The 23412-nt window shown below is 42.1% G+C and overlaps 2 protein-coding genes across 4 annotated transcripts; one reads left to right on the forward strand and one right to left on the reverse strand.

The window, feature by feature from the left end:
- The first annotated feature begins 974 nt into the window (after positions 1-974).
- msh6 (mutS homolog 6 (E. coli)) lies at positions 975-9338 on the forward strand. Its single transcript, XM_071205685.1, has 10 exons — positions 975-1356; positions 2195-2400; positions 3712-3902; positions 4102-6670; positions 7274-7557; positions 7716-7833; positions 7925-8018; positions 8139-8289; positions 8811-9010; positions 9126-9338. The coding sequence occupies exons 1-10, from the start codon at positions 1097-1099 to the stop codon at positions 9205-9207; spliced, it is 4155 nt and encodes a 1384-aa protein (XP_071061786.1). The 5' UTR covers positions 975-1096; the 3' UTR covers positions 9208-9338.
- A 526-nt stretch (positions 9339-9864) lies between these two features.
- On the reverse strand, positions 9865-21887 carry fbxo11a (F-box protein 11a). 3 transcript variants are annotated; one of them, XM_034101331.2, is made up of 22 exons: positions 21546-21886; positions 19477-19601; positions 19292-19373; positions 18197-18338; positions 17671-17800; positions 16928-17011; positions 16717-16849; positions 16528-16634; positions 16339-16450; positions 14140-14246; positions 13818-13955; positions 13396-13613; positions 13099-13279; positions 12872-12994; positions 12593-12678; positions 12423-12499; positions 12159-12302; positions 11745-11855; positions 11507-11614; positions 11298-11406; positions 11108-11206; positions 9865-10910 (listed from the first exon to the last, which is right to left on the reverse strand). In XM_034101331.2, exons 1-22 carry the CDS (start codon positions 21637-21639, stop codon positions 10781-10783), a joined length of 2640 nt encoding a protein of 879 aa, XP_033957222.1. In that variant the 5' UTR covers positions 21640-21886; the 3' UTR covers positions 9865-10780. The 3 variants fall into 3 exon arrangements, 2 of the variants coding, with proteins under 2 accessions (XP_033957222.1, XP_033957221.1); XM_034101330.2 differs by having other exon boundaries at positions 18197-18341; XR_004553597.2 differs by having other exon boundaries at positions 10821-10910; positions 11356-11406; positions 18197-18341; positions 21546-21887.
- Positions 21888-23412: the final 1525 nt, after the last annotated feature.

The raw sequence follows: 23412 nt of genomic DNA on the forward strand, positions 1-23412 counted from the left end.
CACACACACACACACACACACACACACACACACACACACACACACACACACACACACACACACACACACACACACACACACACACACACACACACACACACACACACACACACACACACACACACACACACACACACACACACACACAGGTATTTCCAGTTACTTTACATTCAGCATAAAATCACAGACACACACATAACCTACATCTGATTACAAAGTCTCATCTGTACAGGACGGTAAAATAATCACAGGCACACATATAAATAAATCTATGACAAAGTCTCATCTGTACAGAACAGTATGATCAAATAATCACAGGCACACATAATAAATCTATGACAGCCTCATCTGTACAGAACAGTATGATACAATAATTGATGGCAAAAACATGTCTATAGCCACTGTAAATGTCTCCGTTGTAGGACGAATACATGATTAATTGAATCATCTACACATGTAATCTCACTTTTACACACCAAAATAACGTTAACACAGAGTAAACGTTTGCTAATGGAGAGTCTATTTTGTCCCAAGAAAAAGTTCATAACTATCGATTCAAAATATATCAATAAACCTATTGTTACTTTTCGCGGTATTCCCCACACTATTACTGTAATATTTACACTTACCAATGTACAAATCTCAAACTGTGTTATAAAGAATCTTTAGACCCTCTGGGATAATCCAGTCCAAATACATCGGCTATGCAGCGATTTAAGAGGTTCAAACACGGAGGATTGTTCGCTCAGGGCTGTAAATTAAATGTCCCTTAACTTTCCCCTTAACTGCCGAATCGGATGCTCTGAATCGGAAGCCAACTTCAGCATCGTTCCTCTGTGTTGGATGTGTACCGTTTAGAAAAGTAAGGGGAGGGAAAAAAAAGGTTCCCATCGCGCCAAAGGAAGTGGTATTGACACCACGTGACTTCTATATTATGTTATCATTGGAGGAGGCTCGAGCCCACTCCCATCACATCCGCATGTGATCCCGCGAACGGGTTGAGCTCGCGCTGCCTGTGACGCTGAAGCTGGGTGTTCGTGGCTGTCGGTAGGATTATCTTAAAAACACACTGAAAACAGAGTTTAAACTCGCAAACATGGCGAAGCAAAGCTCCCTTTTCAATTTTTTTGCCAAGTCTCCGCCGCCAGTCTCCAAGTCGAAGCCGAGTCCCTCTCCCACCGAGGCGGACCTGCCTTCCTCCGTTTTGAAATCCAGCTCCTCTCCAAAGGAGCAAGCTAAACAAACACCACAACAACCTGCCAAGACCAACAAAGTAAAAGTGAAGAGTAAGGACAAGTCCACTAAAGGAGGGTTCAGCAAACTGTTTGGCGACAAGGCCGCAACAGCCAAACAGAGGTGAGTTAGCCGGGATTATGTTGGGAGCGGTGTAATTGCTGGAGACACGTTTTGCACTGTTTCCCTCTCTACCGACGATTGCTGTAAGTCCCCGAAAAATGCGTTTGGTTGATAACAAAATAAGCAGTTTATTTAGTTGCTCAGACCAATAAGAACCTATACGTTACTTTCCTACAACTACTTTTCGTGTTCACATAACGAATATGGTCTCTTGAAACGTGAACATTCCTTCGTTCCTTAATCGAATAAAACTAATGTCTATTTTTTAACAAACTAGTATACAACGAATAAATGAGAAGTATACAGTACAAATGAATGTCACTTGTCATAGACACGGCAAAGTCGACAGTTTGGAGTGAAAACCGCAACCGAGCTGATGCAGAGGTAATTTTTGTGTTAGCTAGGTGAACTCATGGCATCTCCCCTCCTCTGAATACATTCGATTGTGTGTGTGTAGTTTTTAGGAAATGTCAACAATATAACACATTTCCCATTTGCCAGCATTTTACCTTATTTAAATATAGGCATTTGACAGCTTGAAACAGGAAAAAAATGTGTGCAATGTTGTGTCTCATAGAGAAATATGCACCTGGTAAAAAGCAATTTGGCATATGCATTATATGGATATATTAATCTTATTTTAGTCCAAGTATTTAACTTTAATTGTAGATGTGTTCCAGTTTCATAGAAAGTTGAAAAGTGAATGCACATTATGTGCATTTGACACAATCTAAGCTTAGATGCCAATAGCTAGCAGCAGTAGTTCGAAACATTAAAACAGCTGTAATAATGATGCACATGTTGTTCTCAAAAAGCTTTTTCTTTTCTCTTCCTACAGTGACAACACATGCACATCCAGTGCTGGCGCCCTTGTGTGGGCAAAACTGGAGGGACACCCCTGGTGGCCATGCATGGTGGTACCCCAACCACTGTCCGGACAGCAGATGAGGGGCAAGGGTCGGGACCAACGCATACATGTCCATTTCTTTGATGAACCCGCTACTAGAGGATGGGTCAGCACCAAATATGTCCGAGATTACCAAGGTTAGCTCACACCAGTGCCCTATTTAATGAGTTGTTAGAGATGCACCAATGGGCCGGTCACGGTCGTGGAGCAGGCCCATTGGACGAGCGGAAGTTAACATAATATATTACACACACTTTACATTCTTGTAAATCGATAATTTTTTTGTTTATAAGTCCCTAGTTTAAGTGTTGACTATAATATACCTAAAAACTCAGTATAGAATATTTGTTTCTCTTATTCTTCTCTGATATCATTAAACATACAATAACATTTTCCATTCAAAAACGTTTTCCCAATTGTTTGTGTATTTGAACAGTTATTTCAGTTTTTAGAGAGGAAGATAATTGGAATTGGCCATGAGAATTGCAATCAGTATATGTGACCCGCTCTATCGAAATCAGTCGGAAGTCGCAACGGCTCATTTCAGAATAAACGTGGATTTACGTAAAAAACCATTTTTTCAGGGTTCGGGTGTTTTGTTTGATTTTAAACAAACCAAGTCTTGGCTTTCAGAATATGAAACTTTTATTTCCAAAATCACACGATAAGTACATTTTTGAAGCTTGTGAAGGGACGAAGACAGGCACCTCTCACTCGCACTCTGCTCTTCCAGCAGCCCCCCTCCCTCCGAATGACATTATGAACGTAAGAGTAAAGTAATCATAGATAACACGGCAGGATCCTTTACAGTTTGTTTTCATCTGATTTAAATTAAACAGAGTCTTGGCTTTCAGAATATTAAACTTGTTTCGGCAAATTCAGATGATAAATATAACTTTGAAGCTTGTAACGGCATAATTACAAGCGGAGAACGGAGTAATTTAACGCCACAGCAGGCGCAACAACAGCCGGTGTTTCTCGTGAGGGTTTTCCCCGGGAAACAAACACAATACACACAAACGCAAAAATACACACGCACACACACGTATACACACACACTCGCGAGCTTCCCCTCCAAACTAAAATATCTTCCCTCCGTAGTATTTTGATCATTTGCTCCACTAATCAATCAGATCGATGGATTCCAGAGAAGAGGAAACTTTAAAGGCCTTTTTCTCAAAATGAGGACTCGGTGACAGTCATTATATAATGTGACATATTTCGCTTAATATTTGGAGTACAACAACAATCCTGATATCATTAGAAAGCTAGGAATCTCCTCTTTCCAACCGTGTATACAACTCAAAATGTGTCTTCGGGTCAATGCGACTGATTTCGATGGAGCAGGTCACATATATCCAATAATGTTAAGGTTAAAGCTGTGACTATTATCTCACGAGTTATTATTTGTTGTAGTTGCCGGAGTTATCTTTTGTACTGTTTTGCAGGCTCGGACAGCAGGGATGCTAAAATAGGCGGGGTGTTCTTCAGCGGCAAACCTGTGGTCCGCCGTGCAATGGAGCTCGCTGATCAAGGTTTGTTCGACAGTCCAGATAAAAGACTAAAGATCCCTCTCTGTATGGATCCCTCTGATGATGATGATGAAGAGGAGGAGGATGATGAAGAGGAAGAAATTGAGGTAACATGATTATAATTAACTACAATGTTGATAATATTAAATAAAATGAGATTAAACATTTTTAATGAATAACTTTAGTCAACATGTTTTTCATCACTAGTAAAAGATGCACATTGTGTGTTTGTGATATCTGATACGCTCAGTAATGGTGGTTACTTTTTTTATTTATTTACCTGTCCTATTTTTATTATATTTTCAGTCTATGCTGACTGATGAAGAGCTCACTGATGAGGACGAACCGAACAATGAGAAAGGGAAGTCGGCCAAAGTCAGTCTACGGTCATCCCGGGCTTCAACAGGAAGTGGAAATAAAGCCAAGCGCCGCCGCATAGTTGTAGCTTTAGATAGTGGTGGATCAGACGAGGAATTCAAACCAGAACTGGCTGCGTCCAGCAGTGAGGACGAGGGGGAAGAAGCAACGGTGGCCAGTGAAGACGACGGAGGCAGCAAGATCACAAATGATTCCGAAGCAGAAAGCCCCATCAAGCCTGCAAAGCGCAAACGTCCTGAAGAAAAGTCTGCTTCAACAAAATCTAAGATACCAACTACTCCGTCTAACGCACCAAAACGCTTTCCAGCAGCTGTCGCAGACGACACAAAGTCTCGCCTGTCAGCCTTCTCTGCCCCTGACAACATTGATAGCCAAGCAAACGGATCAGGCACCGGTGTTAGCGCCACCATTTGGGACCACGAGAAGCTGGAGTGGTTGCAGGATGGCAAGAGGAAAGACAGCCGAAGGCGGCGACAGTCGGAGGACGACTATGATTCCTCCTCCTTGTATGTGCCAGAAGACTTTCTCAACAGAACCACTCCTGGTATGCGTCGGTGGTGGCAGCTCAAATCTGGAATGTTTGATACAGTCCTTTTCTTTAAGGTGGGGAAGTTTTATGAGCTCTACCACATGGATGCTGTGATCGGAGTCAACGAGATGGCGCTAACGTTCATGAAGGGGACCTGGGCACACTCGGGCTTCCCAGAGATCGGCTTTGCCCGTTTCTCAGATGTGCTGGTTCAGAAAGGCTACAAGGTGGCTCGTGTGGAGCAGACGGAGACCCCAGACATGATGGAAGCACGCTGTAAGAAAATGGCTAGACCCACCAAGTTTGACCGTGTGGTGAATAGAGAAGTGTGCCGCATTATCACACGTGGCACCCAAACCTACAGCGTGTTGGACGGGGCTCCGTCCGAGAGTCAGAGCAAGTTCCTGCTGAGTTTAAAGGAAAAGGCTGAAGAGGAAAGCTCGGGGCGCTGCCGTACTTACGGAGTCTGCTTTGTAGATACCTCTGTGGGTTATTTCCATGTCGGTCAGTTCCCAGACGACCGACACTGCTCACGTCTGCGCACCCTGATAGCACACTTTGCCCCTGCTGAAGTGCTCTTTGAAAAGGGGAACCCATCTGTTGAAACACGCAAAATATTTAAAGCCTCTCTGTCCTCTGCTCTGCAGGAAGGGCTTAATGCTGGCACACAGTTCTGGGATGCTCAAAAGACTCTGAAAAACCTCTCTGAAGAAGATTACTTTAGAGAGGCCGCTGGCAAGGATCAGGGGAAAGGGAAAAACGCTCTTCCTTCTCTTCTAAAAAAGATGACCTCCAAGACGGATTCACTGGGCCTTACTCCTAAAGAGGGCCATGAGCTGGGACTGTCCGCACTGGGAGGATGTATTTTCTATCTGAAGAAATGCCTGGTTGACCACGAGCTGCTCTCTTTGGCCAACTTTGAAGAATATGTCCCTGTTGACGTTGAGCTGGAGAAAGCTGCAGGACGTGACAATTTCTTTTCCCGGACTCGTCAGCGGATGGTCCTTGACGGAGTTACTCTAGCAAACTTGGAAATCTTTCAGAACGGCTTAGGAGGAACTGAAGGGACGCTGCTGGAGCGCTTGGACACCTGCTCTACCCCATTTGGCAAGAGGCTGTTGAAGCAGTGGCTCTGTGCTCCGCTATGTAACCCGTCATCCATCAAGGACAGACTGGACGCTGTGGAGGAGCTGATGGCAGCTCAGGCCCAGGCCACTGAGGTTTCAGACCTGCTGAAGAAACTCCCAGATTTGGAGCGTCTTCTGAGTAAAATCCACAGCATCGGCACTCCTCTGAAGGGCCAGGATCACCCTGACAGCAGAGCCGTTCTCTATGAGGAGGTCACATACAGCAAGCGCAAGATCGCAGACTTCCTCTCAGTACTGGAAGGTTTCAAAACGATGCAAGAGATCATCACTGTCCTCACTCCAGTCGCAGGCAACTCTCGATCCAAGTTGCTCCATCAAGTTGTCAGTCTGAAAGGTGACAAGGACGGCCTCTTTCCCAATCTCTCTGCTGAACTCAAACGCTGGGACAAAGCCTTCGACCATAACAAAGCCCGCACCACCGGCGTCATCACCCCCAAAGCCGGCTTTGACCCAGAGTTCGACGAGGCTCTGTCCTCCATCAAGGACTGTGAGCGGGAGCTGCAGGATTACCTGGACCAACAGAAGAAGAGGGTTGGCTGTAAAAACATGTCCTACTGGGGGACCGGGCGAAACCGGTTCCAGATGGAGGTGCCCGACAGCATCTCGGAGAGGAATATTCCCGAGGAGTACGACGCAAAGTCTACAAAGAAAGGCTGGAAGCGTTATGTGACGAGGGAATCTGAGCGGCTTTTCTCAGAGCTGCAAGGATATGAGGAGACGAGAGACGCTGCCCTGAAAGACTGCATGAGGAGACTCTTCTACAACTTCGACCAGAACTACAAAGACTGGAAGACTGGTGTGGAGTGCATGGCAGTGCTCGGTGATTACATTAGTATTACTTATTCGATTGATTATTTTTACAGCATGCATCAGTGAAGTTTATCCTTTCATACCTTTGTGTTACTGCAGTAAGAAACACACAAATAATTGTTCATATGAGTGAAATTTCCTTTTAAGTTTTTGAGAAAGAAACGGCTTTTGGCCTTTTGAAAACGAGTGTGCATTGCAGGTGTCTGCTCTAAATTAATTTCCTGCAAATGTTACAGAAACACCTCCATAAGGTGCATTCAATATAATGCTGCAGCAATCTAAGTGCTTCCTGCTGTCATTCTATAACCATTCCACTTGGCTAAGTTGGCACTAATAAGTTTGTTTTCCTCTAATGGAGATTGTGCACTGTTGTCTCTCCTGACATAGGGAGAGATAATTACATAGTTTAGTTCTCATCTCCAAAATAATGTGCTTATAATGTGTTTCCTGCCACTGGGCCATCAAACAACCACTTTGGTTTAATTTATTTAGTTTTAAGAGCTGCAAAATCATCCCATAAAATCTAAAGAAAACTGGAAGCTAATTATCATCTATAGAGTTTTAAAAGACATCTGCTCCAGTTCCTAACTTGTATGACTTATCATGTTTTCAGATGTGCTGCTGGCCTTCTCCCGCTACAGTCAGGGCGGAGACGGCTCCATGACCCGCCCACAGGTGGTGCTCCCCGAGGGTGATGACCAGGTAGCACCCTTCCTCGACCTCACCGGATCCCGCCACCCCTGTGTCACCAAGACCTTCTTTGGCGACGACTTCATCCCGAATGACGTCTTCATCGGCTGCCCTGGCAGCAGTGAGGCTGGTGAGGAGAACGGGCAGGCCTCCTGTGTCCTCGTCACCGGGCCAAACATGGGGGGGAAGTCTACCCTCATGAGACAGGTGGGTTTTTTATCTAACTGAGCATTTATTTTGTGTTTAAACAGGAGTTGTTAGACTGGAAGTAATCTGAATGTTTCGATCCACATGGACAGTGCAGGTCAGTTTGAAGTCTCTGTTTGCCTTTTATTGAGATACCGGGTCGCTTTTCCCCCCCGCAGTGTGGACTTGTGATCATCCTCGCTCAGCTGGGTTGCTACGTGCCCGCTGAGAGCCTGCGCTACACGCCTGTCGACAGAGTCTTCACTCGGCTGGGAGCCTCAGATCGTATCATGGCTGGTAATGTCAAAAACGTCTGAAATGCAAATGGGGAAATATCTTAATCGTTCACCTAATGATGTAATAATGTATTTTTGAATGTGTTCTTTAGGAGAGAGTACTTTCTTTGTGGAGCTCAGTGAGACAGCCAGCATCCTGCACCATGCCACCAAACACTCTCTTGTGCTCCTTGATGAATTAGGCAAGTCTAAATGGCCTATTACGGTTTTTTATAGTAACAGTGAAAATCACAGACAGTCTCCTCAGCACTGCTTTGTTCTTTCACTGCTTTATGGTTGTAATCATTCATCTGTGTTTGCAGGAAGGGGCACAGCCACATATGATGGCACAGCCATTGCCAGTGCTGTTGTGAAGGAGCTTGCTGAGAAGATCTGCTGTCGCACGCTCTTCTCCACACATTACCACTCCCTGGTGGAGGACTACGCCACCAACCCCGCAGTGCGCCTGGGCCACATGGTTAGTACAGAAATGCAAAACACACTCAAAACTGCAGTGAACAAGAAAGCAGAAGCAGCGCGTTTTAGAAAGTTTTAAGGCTAAAAAGCAAAATCATTTAATGTTATTTAGGCAAATATCTTCAGAATAGATAGACTATTGCATCCTGTCTATTTTATCTTAAATATGGGGCCAAATACATTACTGTGCAAGTAACCTGCTTACTTATGTTAGGTCCCATATTGCTATTGAGTTCTATACAGTCACATCCTGATGGTGAAGTCGCTGGGACAGGGAAGTCACTTTCCATAATGTACATCTTAGCCTTTGAGGTATTGTGTGCATTCTTTCATACAAAACGAGTTCCCTCAGTAATAACTTGTGTTCAAACTGAGAAATCATTCCTTGAAATCAATAGAAAAGAAACCTCATCTTAATGTGATCTGATGGATCATACACTGTTGTGTTGAACAAGAAAAATAAAATCAAGCCATATTTTTATTCTGTTCTATTTTCAACAATGACGTCCCGTCCCTTCTAAGGCGTGCATGGTGGAGAATGAATGTGAGGACCCGAGTCAAGAGACCATCACATTCCTCTACAAGTTCATCACCGGTGCTTGTCCCAAGAGTTACGGCTTCAACGCAGCTCGCCTGGCCAGCCTGCCCGAGGAGGTCATCCAATCAGGACACAGGAAGGCCCAGGAGTTTGAGAAGAGCACCATCAGCCTCCGCCTCTTCAAGTATGTACTAGTGTTGAGGTTAAGACATTCTGTAGCTGCTGCAAAGCAAGACTCTGAATTGGTATAAGAAATGCAAAAGATTAGTTTTAACTCTGCCCCCTGTCTTGTCTTGCAGGAAGCTCTGCCAGTTTGCTGAAGATGTTTCTGTGGGCAACACACACTTTACTTCACTTGTTCAGATGCTCAACAACCTGTAGTGTAAATAAAAAAGGAGAAAAGTTTTGTTCCTCTGTTTGTCACCTGAAAAAACACTACTGTTATGATTTAATAAAGTTTATTTTTTAAAAATGACAATGTTTCATCTAGGAAATTAAACCCTTTTAATTCACGCTAGCGCCTACATAACGGTTATTGAATACTTCACAATATATTAAGTCTAGATGTTATGATACATGCATACATTTCAGTCTGTATGAGAACCCACAATCACCAGTACACATGAGAGGGGGGGGGGGGGGACCATAAAGCGCTGCATAGATACTTGTCTCAGCTTCAGTAGAGTAAAAAGCTTATAACATTCTCCAGCAACGAAGAAACACACCGAAGTCAACTTTGCTTTCACAAGACTTGCATCTTTTTTTTCATGACCTTATCAGAGCGTCATCTAAAAAGGGCATTTTGTTTTAAACAGGCCAATAATCAAGATGTGTGCCTGTTCCAGAGAAAAAGACACACTTTGAATAGAGGCTAAAAAGTATCAATTATATTATCTATTGTAGTGAAATCAAACAGTTAAGCAATATAATGCCCTCATCCCATCCTGCATTGTTTGATTTGGTAAAGAGGAAGTATTTGAATGATTTGAAGTCCTGGCTAAACAAACGGCACTCCCTCAACTGTTCAACAACTGCAGCCTTTAGTGAAGTCTTTTATTTGGCCCCATATTTCCTTCCTGTCAATCCTGTAAAAGGGGTATTGTGCGACAGGACAACACAAACCGGACAAACATAAAATATGCATAGATTATGTAAAACAGACTGAAGTATATTAACTCCCTTTACAAAAATGTCCAATGCTACCACAAACAAAAAGAACAAGTCTGGTGAAAGCACATTGCAACATCTATTGTTCGGTATTGCAAATGAGTCAACATTGCTGGAGAAATGCTTAGTGTTTTCCTCTGATCTCTTTCACAGAAAGAAGGTAGATACGGCGACATGTATAATTACAGCAATTCTAGGGTATAATGAACACATTTAATAAAATAAAGACATTCAAGTACAGTAAGATGAAAATACAAAACTACACAAAAAGCATTCAAATCAAATCTCAACAGTTTTGTGGAAAAAAAAAAAAAAAGCTGAAGTGCTAGGTCATTTTTCTCGTACATATCGATACGAGCACGTCGGATGCCCAGTGATGGAAGCATTGTTGAATTCGGGGCTCTTTGCCTCCGCATGAGAAAAGTTGTGTCATTTCTGACTGAGCATCTGTGACTGCAGTATTTCCTTCCTCCACTTCTTGAAAGCAGGTGAGGCTTTTTGTCCATCTCTCACCAGCTTCCCTTGGCCAAACCAACACATCCACAAACCCTGAGTCAGCTGCTCTTCTTCCTCATCTTTTTTTTGTGTCAAATATTTAAAGAAAAAGTGTGGCATCCATAATCAGACTTTTTTTCTTCTTAATGTCTCCTTTTAGCATATTCATTTCAAAGTCTTTTTTTTTAAGTCACCGTATATGCTCTGTATTTTAGTTTGGACATCCTCCCCCACTGCACAACTTTAAAGTGTCTTGTGTCCATTACTGCTGAAGTGTAACAGGGGCTCGAGCTCAGTTGTGCTGCAGCGTGTTGGACTCTATAGGAGGGGCGGAGTCATACAGTGTGTCCGTGTCGTGAGTCGGCTCTCCGGCTAGTGTGCAAGGATTTGACAACGTCCCGGCACCACAGTCGCAGAAAAATCTGTGGGAGGAGGAATAATGTTAGTAAAACTCCATTAAGGTACAGAGAAAAAAAACATTAAATACTGCTAATATTGTTCCTTCTTTAATACACTTGTCTATGTAGTTACACACACAAATGTAAAGAAAAACAAGGGTTAATGTAGTCACTTTTTATTTTTGAACCACATTATTTGTTTATGGGTGGATAAGACTGACCTATCGTGTCTGATGAACTCCACGTCGTGTCCTTGGTGACACTTCTTGATGCAGTTCACACAGATGGCGTTGCGGTCTGTTGTGTTACAGGTGTGACACCTGTAGGAACACAAAGTGTTTGTTAACAATCGTAAAACAGACGGGCAGTTTACCGCGGGTCGGCTCGGTTGCGAGTGTAAACAGAAATTACCTGTAAAAATCGTGCATTGGGTAGCTGGTGTAACTTGAAATCTTGTACAGGCACTGACCTCTGCTCACAGCCTTTTCAATGGCATCTTGATTGTTCATTATTTTATTATCTGTGGAGATAAGAGCACAAAGAGAACGTGGTAAACTCCAGGTACATTTTGGTATATTAACTCTCAGACAAACTGCTGCTCTAGGTGATCATGCGAGTACCTTTCATTGTAACATTGACACCAGACGCAAGAAACAATCCCCCAAAGCGATTGTTGAAGATCTGGTTCCCCTCCAGGGTCGCTGTGGCGTGATTGGTAATCTCAATACCTAGTAGTGAAAAGAAAATTAAGTTAATATTACTGAGCTCCTTGTAACCATATACTGTACTTATTCAAAACTGTTGGTTTACACTTGTTTAATTAAGACAGATTGAAGCCTGTGTGCATGTGTTGCCCACCTGCTGCGAAGCCGTCAAATATCCGGTTTTTCCGCAGTACGGGGTGGCTGTTGGTGCTGATCAGGACTCCTGCTTGGGCATTTCTGAAGATGTCATTTTCCTCTAACAAACCTGAAGACAGAAAACAGATTGTCAGACACACAAGCCCCTGACATGACGATGACATTTTATAAATGTATTAGCGATACTAGATTGAAGAATATGCAAAACTAAAGTTATTTGTAAAAGATCGTGTCAATTTATCAAATGATCCCAGCTTTCTGTACAAAGTGTCGACCTCTTAGAGAGCCGTCTTTCTAAAGCGAGTCTCTGTTTGTTTGTCACACAATTCGTTTTAGTGAGAAACAATTAATGTAACACAAATAAACAACTTTACGACCCCCATTGTAATCAGCATCCCTGTCGTCATCTTACCTCTTCCTCCGTTGAATATACAGATGCCCCCGTCTCTCCCATCGTGGATCTTATTCCTCCGCAGAGTGGGGTTGCTGTCGGTCTTGATCCACACTCCGGCCATAGCATTGTCAAAGATCTCATTGTCCTCGATAAAGCCCAAGCCTGGAAAACACAATGTGTCATTATTATGGGAACGGGGAACAACAGACTCTGTCAGGAGTCGATAAGTACATTGATTCAATTTAAAAGACAATCTATCAGACAGACTGTTCTGCTTCTTACCCGAGTTGTAAACCAGAATGCCTCCATTCTGCCCCCCCCAGATCTTGTTCCGCCTGATCTTGGGATTGCTGCCAGTCCTGACAACAACAACAAAAGAGGGACAGTTGATCAACTGCTTTACTAATGCAAAATGCATTGAGTTGAAAATAGTATTGTAATTTTCCACAAACCTTATTTGAACCCCGGAGTACATGTGATTATAGATATCATTGTCTTCCAGCACGCCATGGCCATTGTCGTAGAAATAGACCCCAACCTGTGGAAAAGACGGAGAAAATATAAATAATCCCATTTAAATCTGGCATAAAAATGTATGTAATGATCACAAAAGATTCAAAGCAAGCCAGTCTGACAATTAAATGTGCCATTGCAACACTAAGTCTCATGAAGGTGAATAGAGAGTCGGTCACTTTATTTGTCTACATTAAACATGTAGCCTGTAATGGTACCTGCTTCCCGCTGTGTATCCGGTTCCTCCGCAGCACTGGCGTACTTCCCGTTGTCACCCACACTCCTGCCAGCGTGTTGCTGTACACCTCGTTCTCCTCGATGACGCCTTGTCCTTTTTCATGCTGAGGAAAAAAATAAATAAATGAAAGATAGGAATTCTAAAGAAGTCAAAAGTTTAAAGAATATATTTATCTAGCTGGTGTAACTTCATGAGTCTTATATTTACCACATATATGCCTCCATGCTGGCCATCGTGGATCTTATTGTGTCGGACGATAGGGCAGCTGTTCGTCCTGATCTGGATTCCTGCCAGAGCGTTACCGTAGATGTCGTTTCCTTCGATAAGACCCCGACCATCACCGAAAATATAAACACCACCTTGGTTACCATTAAAAATGGCATTGCCCCTGCATTTGAACAATAAAAGTGAATTTGAGGACATGATACAACTGTAGATGGCCAATTTGATTGATTCAGGTGACACTTTGAATGTAGATATTTGACCTCTGACGGCCACACTGACCTTATTGTGGGGTCGCTGTTCGAGGTGATCCACACCCCAGCAAAGTTATTTGCATAGATCTTGTTTTCGATGAACTGCCCGCGGCCCTTTTCGTGCACGTAGATGCCCCCCGTCTGCCCATGATGGATCTCACACCGCACCACTGTTGGATTGGCGTACGCCTTCACCTCGAAGCCGGCTATACGGTTCCTATGGATGTTACAGCTCTCAAAGTAACCCTGGAAACGGAGAGAGAAATACAACATTAGTCTGTTATCAAAATACATTTCAGGAGCAACTAACAGAACAAATAAAAGTCATATGCAACCAACCCTTTACACTTAGGCTATACATTCTATAAGCATACTTTAATGAGAGTACTTAAGCCCACAGAGACACATGACAGCGTTATACAAAGAAAACACCAGTAAGTTGTACTCTACCATGCCGTGATCGAATGTGAAGACGCCAACGTCTCTGCCATGGTGGATGTGATTCCGTCTGATGATCGGGTTGCCATGGTTCTTCACCCAGATCCCAGCCAGAGCGTTGTTTGAGATCTCATTGTCTTCGTATATTCCCTGGAAATATTTGACACAGTGAATTCCAAACAAAGAGTTTGATCGTCACAGTCTAGGCGAGTTCTGGGACTAACTGTTAATAAATCGAGCCAAGTATGAGGATTAAGAAGATGGGCTCTGCTACTGTTGTTTAGTTATGCTGAGTTATACTTCGGGGTGAAATGTGGGTGGGTGGGTGCATTACCTGTGCATGGTCAGTGATGTAAAGACCAACATTTTCACAGTCACTAATGTTGCAGTGCTTTATTGTGGGACAGGCCCCCTGGCCGCTGACACAGACCGCTGACCCCACTGAAACAAGCGGGACGGAGATGGATTAGTGCACCGTGTCAAAATACACACCAGAAACAACCTCTGCTCAATCCTGGGAAACCCTCAGATCAGAAGTATCCAGAGGTCAGAACATAGAGTCTGCCAACATAGAACAGTGACTCCCAACCTTCTCGTCTTGTGAGATCACTTACAATGAACTAAACCCTAACCCTTTCATCCATCCCATCCCTCATCTCACAACACCTCTTATTTATCATGTGACCATGTTTTCAAAGATATGGCCTATAAATAATATCTGGACATGTATAGGCTAAATCACAAAATAGTAGGGATGTAACGATATACTGAATATCGCGGTAAAGAAACGTCCCAATACCGTCGTGAGACTGACAAAATCGACCGCAATTTTTTAATTTTTAAAAACACTTTTTTTTGTTTTAAACCTTTATTTAACCAGGTGGTCCCATTGAGATCATCGATCTCTTTTTCAAGAGAGACCTGTCCAACATGGCAGCAAGTAGGTTACAACATGAACATAAAACAAAAGAACACAAAAGGACATCGTATTTACAGTGCTACATTTACACACCAAGAGAAATTGACAAGTATCAACAGTATATTTATATCTCGCCCTGTCAATAAGCCTCACCTTCTTGGCAAAAACTGTATTGTTTTTGAAGTGGTAGAGAGACAATGCACAGTTTGACCCACTGCTGTCACCCATGGCCAAAGCATATCTCTCCGTCCCACTGAGGTGGCGTTAGACTTTTTCGCTGTCCGTCATTTTGACAGACAGGATCGTAAAATGTCCGTCATAATCCCTTATTACCCGTCGGGTCTGAACAGTTCACAAGAGAGCACACTCGTGAACTGTCAACGGGGGGGCGTGTGTGCATGCACCCCGCGGGAGCGCACACAGCGTAAAGCAAAACCTCCCAGACATGTACGGCAAAGTACGGTTTGGAAACTATATAATTTCCTTTTGGAGGACATGCATAACACCAGAGCCTCGCTGCGGGGAAACGTTGGCGCTGTTCCGAGTTTGTTCTAATCTGTCAAAATGACAGACTGCTTTCAGATTTTTTCATCATTGATAAATAAAATATTCGGTTAACGCGACCACTGCTGTCCCAGCAACATCAGTACCAAGCAAGAGAGTTTTTTCCAGAGCAGGGGATATTGTAAATGACCAAACATCCCAGCTTATAAATACCTGGAAATGTGGACATTCTCATATTCCTAAAAACCTGTCTGATGATGCTGAGTGAGTGACTAGTGAGTTTGAGTTGAGTTACTTGAAAAACTAAAGCGAAACTTGATTTCATGCGAACTAAAGAGTTCGCATGAACTAAGTTCGCATGAACCTTTGTGGGAAAAGTACCGCAGTGTGAACGCGGCTCTTGTTTATGTGTGAGATGCAGTGGGACAAAGAAAATGCCTACTTTGTTTGGTAGTACTATAGGTACAAAAACACTGGTTTTCTTGTTCCAGTCTGTTACTGTCACTTTGTTTTTGACACTTTAAAATACTGCTATCCTACTAAAATCCTTCTATTTTTTTTTTTTTAATTCAATATCGCGATAAATACTGTACCGTGGACTTGTTATCGCGATATTATCGTACCGTGAGTTTTTGGTATCGTTACATCCCTACAAAATAGAATACATGTCTGGCTATATTCATATTTTTTCTAGAATAACATAGTTGTTGGATACACCCCAATTTATTTGATGTGTATGATCAGCATTGGTCTATTTTGCCTGTCTTCTTTTAAATTGGATGCTGGCATAATCCATTACAGTTTCCAACCTCAATACATTAAGTAGCTTTGGAGTTTCACTTTTTCCCCTTCAGATACAGATACACACACACGCACGCACACGCACGCCAAGGAGAGTGTGTCTGTAAGAGAGAAAGAGATTCTAGAGAGAAGCGGTGCGACCGCTAGTCTCGTGCCCGCAGCTTCAAATAATACTGAGACATTGGCATAAAGTCAATTACCACATGCCATGTAAAACTAGCCACGATACGTTTATCCAAGTATATGTATATTGCCGAACCCTACTTGTGACTCCTGTGAAGGTGGGGAACCCCTGAGCAGCGGACTGACCTGTGCACGTGCTGCGTATGATGCAGTGGTCGATGATGGGGCTGCAGTTGACGGTAATCTCGAGGCAGTGGTGTGCGTTGTGGTGCTGGGCGGATTTATCATCAGGATTGAACTGCGGCAGAAACAAACACACTTCACTGTGACAAACATTCGGCCTGTACAAACCACCAAAAAAGAGAAAAGTCTCACCCTAATGGTCATGTATCCAACGTAAGCATCTTCGGAGCCTTCCATGAATACAAACGTAGAGTCTCTGGTATTCTCAATGATGACTTTCTCTGCTACTTTTCCAGGAGCTGCACAAATAATCAGAAAGATTCAATTAGAGACTAAACAAAAGCACAAGGAAACTGAAACCTTGACTTCACACACGCATACCAGCTCCGATCATCGTGATGGGCGACTCGATGTAGATCCACTCATCTGTGTAAATACCAGAGTGCACGAATATCAGGCCGTCAAAGTGAGGCTCCTGACCCCCACCCAGAGCGTCCTCGATGGTGTCGTAGTACTGACGAAAACATCACAAGTCAGGTAAATGATTGGAACATTAATGTGAAAAATGAAAAGGCAGAACAAGTTGACTTACAAACATGTTGTCTCTTCCTTTGTATCTGGCAGGATTACTGTAAAAGTGTTCTGCAAAGCCCGGCTTAACGTGTGCTCCTTTATACTGTAAACAAAGTATTCACATGATTATTCACAAACTGAAGAACAAAAAGACATTGCACACATTTTGGACAAGATGGGGGAACTTTCACTGGAGAAAATAGAGACATTTTGGTCCACAGATAACAATAAGGAAAGGTCAACATATCACAAAGGAATACATTTTAAAAACATAGTCCTCCTCTATGCCCTGCATACTGAATGTCACCATTGTAGCCTGTGGTGTTGCCCTTTCACATGACATTAGCTGACTGTACACAGGAGGATTTAAAGTCACAACGAAAATATAGATTTAAAGATTACAAGAAAACAAAGTGGATCTTGCTCTCTTTCCTTCATTTTAGCATTCCGTTTCTAAATGTGCTGTGTGTAGGAAGAAATGTATGCTTAATCAACCACAAATACACTTCAACATCTGTTGGCTTCAAAATACTTAGGAATGTTTGAGAAGTAAAGTTATTTTATAGCACAGTTAACGTTACGACATATATCCAACATGAAGACCCTAGTGACCATAGAGAGAAGTGCAGTGACAATGTGTTATTTGTTTGATAATGAAATATAAAATCAATAGTTTTTAACTGGGGCAAAATATGATTGCTAAAAATACAACAGACAAGCCATGAAGCAGGGACTTTGATGAAAGAGGAGGAGGGTCCGTACCAACTGCTGAAAACTTTCCTTCCACGGGTTAGGCTGCTCGTACTCTTCTGGGTTTATCTGGTAGAACTTCCCCGCCTCGGGGTGCATCATGGGGCGCGTGTATTCAAACACTTCCATGTAAAGCTTCTTCCTGAAATGAGATTAACACCTTTTTATCATTTGTGTCAGAATTTCTCAGTACACAATACCGAAGCTCTTTTAAAGTAGCCTCAGTAAAAGGTCTGTTTTTACGTCAAGTACAAACTTGATGATTGACTTAAAAGCCAAAACAAGTCAAAGGTTCACACCCTTACACGTCAAGCTGACATTTGCACCACGGTCAACTAATCGGTAAGATAATCTTCTGCTCTGGTAACGTTTATATTAAAAAGTCTCATAAAATAAAATGCACAACCCAGTCAGAGGCAAATCACAGCCACGGTCAAATTGAAATAAATAGTTTCAAGCGTTAAAGCTGTGTCTTATGTTAAATAAACAGCCTGAGCAAAAGCAGCAAATAACACAGGGGACCCCCAACCAGACTCACCAGAGGATGGGGTCATTGGCCAGCTCACTGAAGCGCTTGCACACACACGCTGCACGGCACAAGTCCTGCTCCAACAGGTAGGAGAAGATCTTTAGCACCACCTCGTCTGGGAGCTTCTCCTGCAGATACTGCTCTGCTGGAGCTGCTGGGAGTTACAGTTTAATTAAGAAAAGTACTTTTGTTTACCCTAATCTGAGTAGCATTGCTATTACAGCTTGGCTACCTAAAAGTGAATTAAAACATTTAATACAGTAATCCAAGATGATATACATTTCATCAGTTAAGCTTTTTAAATGTTCACTTTATTTGACAGTGACGACTTGAATTAATATGTTATTTTCACACAAATGTGAGCAGGCTGTACCAACTGAACGGATGCCTTTTCTTGTGAGGCCTTAATCGAGGTCTAAATTCAGATCCCAGAACGAATACAAGACCAGCAGGTCCAATCCCATTCCAATTGCAAGAGCTGAATGCTACATAGTTTGACCAAACTGTTTATTTACACATTGGTTACTGCTTTTCCATGCAGTTCAAGTTTAGCCTTTATGGGGATTTTCAAAATGTATTTATGAAGTGGAACATTTTGTTCATCACACATTAACAAAACTAAAATATATTATCTTAATTTAGAAAAAAGAAGAAGAAACAAAACGCCGTATTGTGTAAATAAATGTCATATTTGCAATTAGGCAGTAAATCTGATATTAAAACAGATCATGTGGGTAACAGTGAGAACACCACAAGGCCTTGAGAGGAAAGCCAGAACCAAATGCCATCATGTCTATAACGGATTCTTTGGCTAGAGCCGCACTGTATGAGAAAAACTCCAAATACCACAAATAACAGACTATAATTTATACTCTGTGAAACTTGTGGTGCTACTTCTTCATGTCTTGACCAACGAGGCTTTTTAAAGAGATGATCTGAAATTCTGAGAGGTTGAAACCATTAGACATCTACTTTTCTGAAGCCAAGGTTAGTCTAGGAGAAGGGTGAACTCAGAAAAAAGTTCCATGATACCGATCTGTGTCAAACTGTATCACTGTGTGTACACATCTCGGTACAAGGATAACATAAGTGTTTTTTATTTACCTGGTAAATCTTGACACTTTCCTGAAACTCTTGGGCGCTTTGGTCGGTGTCCAAAGTTTTCTGTGGTTGAAGTGGAAGCACCCTGTAAAACAAATTGGAGACATTTGAACATGAATTGTTGTGTTTTTTTAAATCTTAAATCTTAATCATTTATACAATCTTTTCAGAATTCCTGGCATATTTACCTCCATGTTTGTCTTTGTCGGACACACTGTTCTCTTGGGTAGAGACTTTCTTCTAAGTTGGTAGGGACTGTTCTGAGCTCCTGGACCGGATTCTTCTGCGACCATATCTGCAGGAACGTCCTCATCTGCAAATGGTGGGAAAGATTATTTGAAAAACTACGTTTAAATCAATTCAAAAATATTCTAAGATATGAAAAGGGTACAGGTCAAAGAGAACCATGTGTTTAATGTCTGATGAACCACATATTCATTATGTAGAGTTGAAATATGCTTATTAAAAGAGTGAATCAGGCAGTGGATATTCCTGAGCCATCAACAATAAGCATTATGACTAAATACACAGTGTGTATTTGCTTGTGTCAGATCTTTGCTTGAACAATCAACATGAGTAAAAACCATCAACTAATAGTTTACCATAATCTATTAGATTCAGAGCTTCCAACCCAAATGTGTCAATAAGCGAAACATTGTGACAACACATTACCAGAGGAAATTGCCTAAACAGCATTTGTCAGCAGGTCACAGGATAACAACCAGATCAAACAAAAGCAGGTTTTCTACATTACCTGCTCTGCTTGCTTCAAATTGATTACAGATCCTATCAAGAGGTTTCAATCAACAGCACAACCACAAACAAATGGTCTAAATGTGACATCTATTTATAAGGCTATTCACCATGGCACAATAAGTTGATAGCTACCACAGATGGGAGATGCAAACTCTGTCTTGTTGTTGCTCTGGTTGCAAGGATGACTCTCCCCAGCTACTAGGCCAGTAACCACTACATACACCATCAATGTAACAAACTGGGCAAAAGGCAACTTTTGGTAGTTGTAAACTCACATGTTGTATAGGGTTTACTGCCTTGTTTGACCAAATCAACACATTTAGGACAAGAGGCATACATCCATAGCAAAGCAAATATACAGTTTGTTAAATGGGGAAAGATACCATTGTCAATATTATTTATCACCCACACTACAATCGTTTTTCTTTTTACTGTAACTTTAAAATGACATTTCTACAAAGCTGTGAACATGATTTAAGACAAGGGAAAGCCTAAAAAAAAACATACTTCACAAAGATGAGCTTGACAGGGCATCCTACATAAGATTGTTTTGGTTAAATGATCAAGATATTGCCTGTGTTTTTACAATTATTATTTTTTATTTGAGAAGATAAGAGCATTTGCTGCTATTTGCCACTGAATTGATGATGTGGGATCCAAAAATAATATGTCACTAGTCCATTCAAATCGTTGAAATGCATTTGGGAAGCAACCATTAATGTTACTGATCAGTGTCTCCCAGGTTAACTGGTTCTGTAGCAGAAGTGGCTTCAGCCATGATTAACATTACGAGCATTCCTAGCTAATGTTTACTTTGAAATATAGCTGTCAATATTTGCCTACATTACGTCCATGGACATACAATGGTACGGTAGAAAAAAACAATATATTAAATGTGACATTAATAACAAGCATGATATAAATGCATTTACATTTTGACGCTACAAAAGGCTATTAGGCTGGGGGCTTTTACAAAAAACGCCAGGACGCAGATAGCAAGCCAAACATGCTAATAATAACAGCTATGTTAGCACGGGCAGTTAGCATGCTACGACAACTTGCGATACCACTTTGTATACCCTTCCTTGCGGTTGTCGCTCATGAATAAACATCACCATTGTCTATTGCCTGTCAGTATCTCTACTGGTCTAACATTATTTACCTAAGAATGACACAAGTATGCAGTGATATGAGGTCAGACGGATAAAAGAAAGACCGAGTCGGGGCAAAAATTAAGCAAAACAAAGCGCGGCCTGATTGCTAGGAAAAAACACAAAAGCATCGGTGTTTCCTGACTGCACTGGGACCCGCTGAAACTACTGCTAGCTCCCTGACGTTAATTACAAAAACCGACGTTTTTCTTATGCACATGTTAACAGTTATACGCGGACATAAACAATACACAAGCCCCTACAAGTTAAATACACAATTCAACCTTGAAGCCAGCCTTTTGACAAGCCATTCCGTAAAGCTAACGCTAGCTTAGCGTAGCTAGGGTTACCTCTTTCCTGGTGGTTCCTCTCCGGCTGTACCGGGCGCGGCCTCGAGACTCGCCTTGGTCTTCTGCTAACGTTACTTGCTCTGACGGAGTTCATTTGGGGTGTTGATAATCTTGAAATGGCAAAGCCTTCACAGCAGAAGAGGCGACTCTAAGCACATCGTCTATGTAATTTTCTTGAGCATTGCACGATGTGCCATCTTTAGCCGTGGCACCTGAAAAACGTATCGCTGTGTGTTATTCCCGTTCCTCTGCACTGGTGTTACGTCTGGCCCCGTTCTACTGTAGCAGGAGGAGCCATAACAGACAGGCACGGTCCATGGTCGGGCCTCAGTAACATCACATGGGAGGACCTCTCGCCGGTCACATCGCTTTCCCCTTTCAAGGCGGTCAATTCAACAGTGATTAGCCTACATTTAATTTTCGAGCTCAGCCATTCAAGCACCCACCATGGGAAAATGTGCTGTTTGTCCCATATTAGCAGTCAACCTCACATAATTTGAAGGTAAATACAATCTGTATAATAATCCTTATAGGTGGAGGTAAGGTCATGCCCAAAAGCACATTGGCAGTCTCCTAGGCTAACTAATTGTAAAAAAAAAAACACTAATCAAGGAGTTTGAACATTCCTTTACCCAGAGCTCCAGAAATGTATGCTGTATGTAACACCAACATTCCCAATAACACATATCATATTTTGTCATGCTATCATACAGTTGGCCAATTTTTTAATGTTGACCAAATGTTATAAATGTATTTATTAGGATGAAGCTTTTGAGATGCAGCTTCTCGTTTTCAAGGGGGTCCCGGAGGTGAGTTGGTTTACAATGCATGATCTGTTAAAATACATTTAAAATAAAGGATATATGAGAACCCGCTGGGAAGATGTCCCTGGCAGTGAGTTGAAAACGTTTATGAGGCTACTGACAATGGCTTTAGCTTAAAGAAGAGGAAGTCAATACCATGATAAATTATCCAGGCATCAACAGTGTGTAGTGATTTTGCAGACTTTGTTTGAAGTAATGAGGAGCGGATTTTAGCAAGCAAAACTCTCCCTTGAATAATCTTGCATTGAGACTCACGATACATTTTGGATACAAGTGGCCAATATGCAATTATTTTTGTAAACAAATTAAGATAAGATAAAACTTTATTGATCCCATTATCATTATGGGAAATGTTTTAATAAACATTTTTTAAAAGGTCTCTGCATTTGACCCATCCTAGTGTAAGGAGCAGTCAGTGGGCAGCCACTTTGTACAACGCCCAGGCAGGGGACTGTGCCTTGCTCAGGGGCACCTCGTGGTACTTTGTCGTCACAGGACTTGAACCTTCCAGTTCCGAAGCCAAGTCCCATATACGGACTGGGCAACCACTGCCTTAGTTACTGTTCTGAGGACATGCACCTAGTATTGAACAAACGTTCCTTCACTTTCAAAAGGGTCTGTTGAAGAGATTTGGCACCTGCTAAAATGCTCAAAGTGCTAAAGTGCTCCCCCAGGCAGAACAGCTTGACATGTCCTGCTTGCTTTGGTATCACTCTGACTTGCTACAAGCAATTACATAATGGATGTTTGGATAATTTATTAATTTGTTGTCAAAAGATACTTTAGTCTTCGAAGATTCTGCTACAGGGAACCTTCGGTCAGCAAAGTTTTATTATGTCTTCTACAAGGGTTTATTCAAACTTTCAAACCTTACAGTGTCTAGTACACCATTTCATAGTGTTGTATCATGTTTCTAATATTGATAGGGAGGAAACTATTATAGCCAACCTGCCAGAGTTGAGGTATGACTGAACACTTAGAAAACCCAGTTTCTCAAAGTCCAAAATGATGTCTTTAAATGGCTTGTTATGTCAGTACAAAAC

The sequence above is a fragment of the Pseudochaenichthys georgianus genome, chromosome 15, assembly GCF_902827115.2.
Source record: "Pseudochaenichthys georgianus chromosome 15, fPseGeo1.2, whole genome shotgun sequence".
NCBI lineage: Eukaryota > Metazoa > Chordata > Actinopteri > Perciformes > Channichthyidae > Pseudochaenichthys > Pseudochaenichthys georgianus.

Coding starts and splice junctions, on each gene's coding strand:
- msh6 (XM_071205685.1), top strand. CDS start 1,097: ATGGCGAAGCAAAGCTCCCTTTTCAATTTTTTTGCCAAGTCTCCGCCG. Junction 2,401..3,711: donor ATATGTCCGAGATTACCAAG/GTTAGCTCACAC, acceptor ACTGTTTTGCAG/GCTCGGACAGCAGGGATGCT. Junction 8,290..8,810: donor CAGTGCGCCTGGGCCACATG/GTTAGTACAGAA, acceptor GTCCCTTCTAAG/GCGTGCATGGTGGAGAATGA.
- fbxo11a (XM_034101330.2), bottom strand. CDS start 21,639: ATGAACTCCGTCAGAGCAAGTAACGTTAGCAGAAGACCAAGGCGAGTC. Junction 12,303..12,422: donor CATTCTGGTTTACAACTCGG/GTAAGAAGCAGA, acceptor TGTGTTTTCCAG/GCTTGGGCTTTATCGAGGAC. Junction 11,207..11,297: donor CCAATGCACGATTTTTACAG/GTAATTTCTGTT, acceptor GTGTTCCTACAG/GTGTCACACCTGTAACACAA.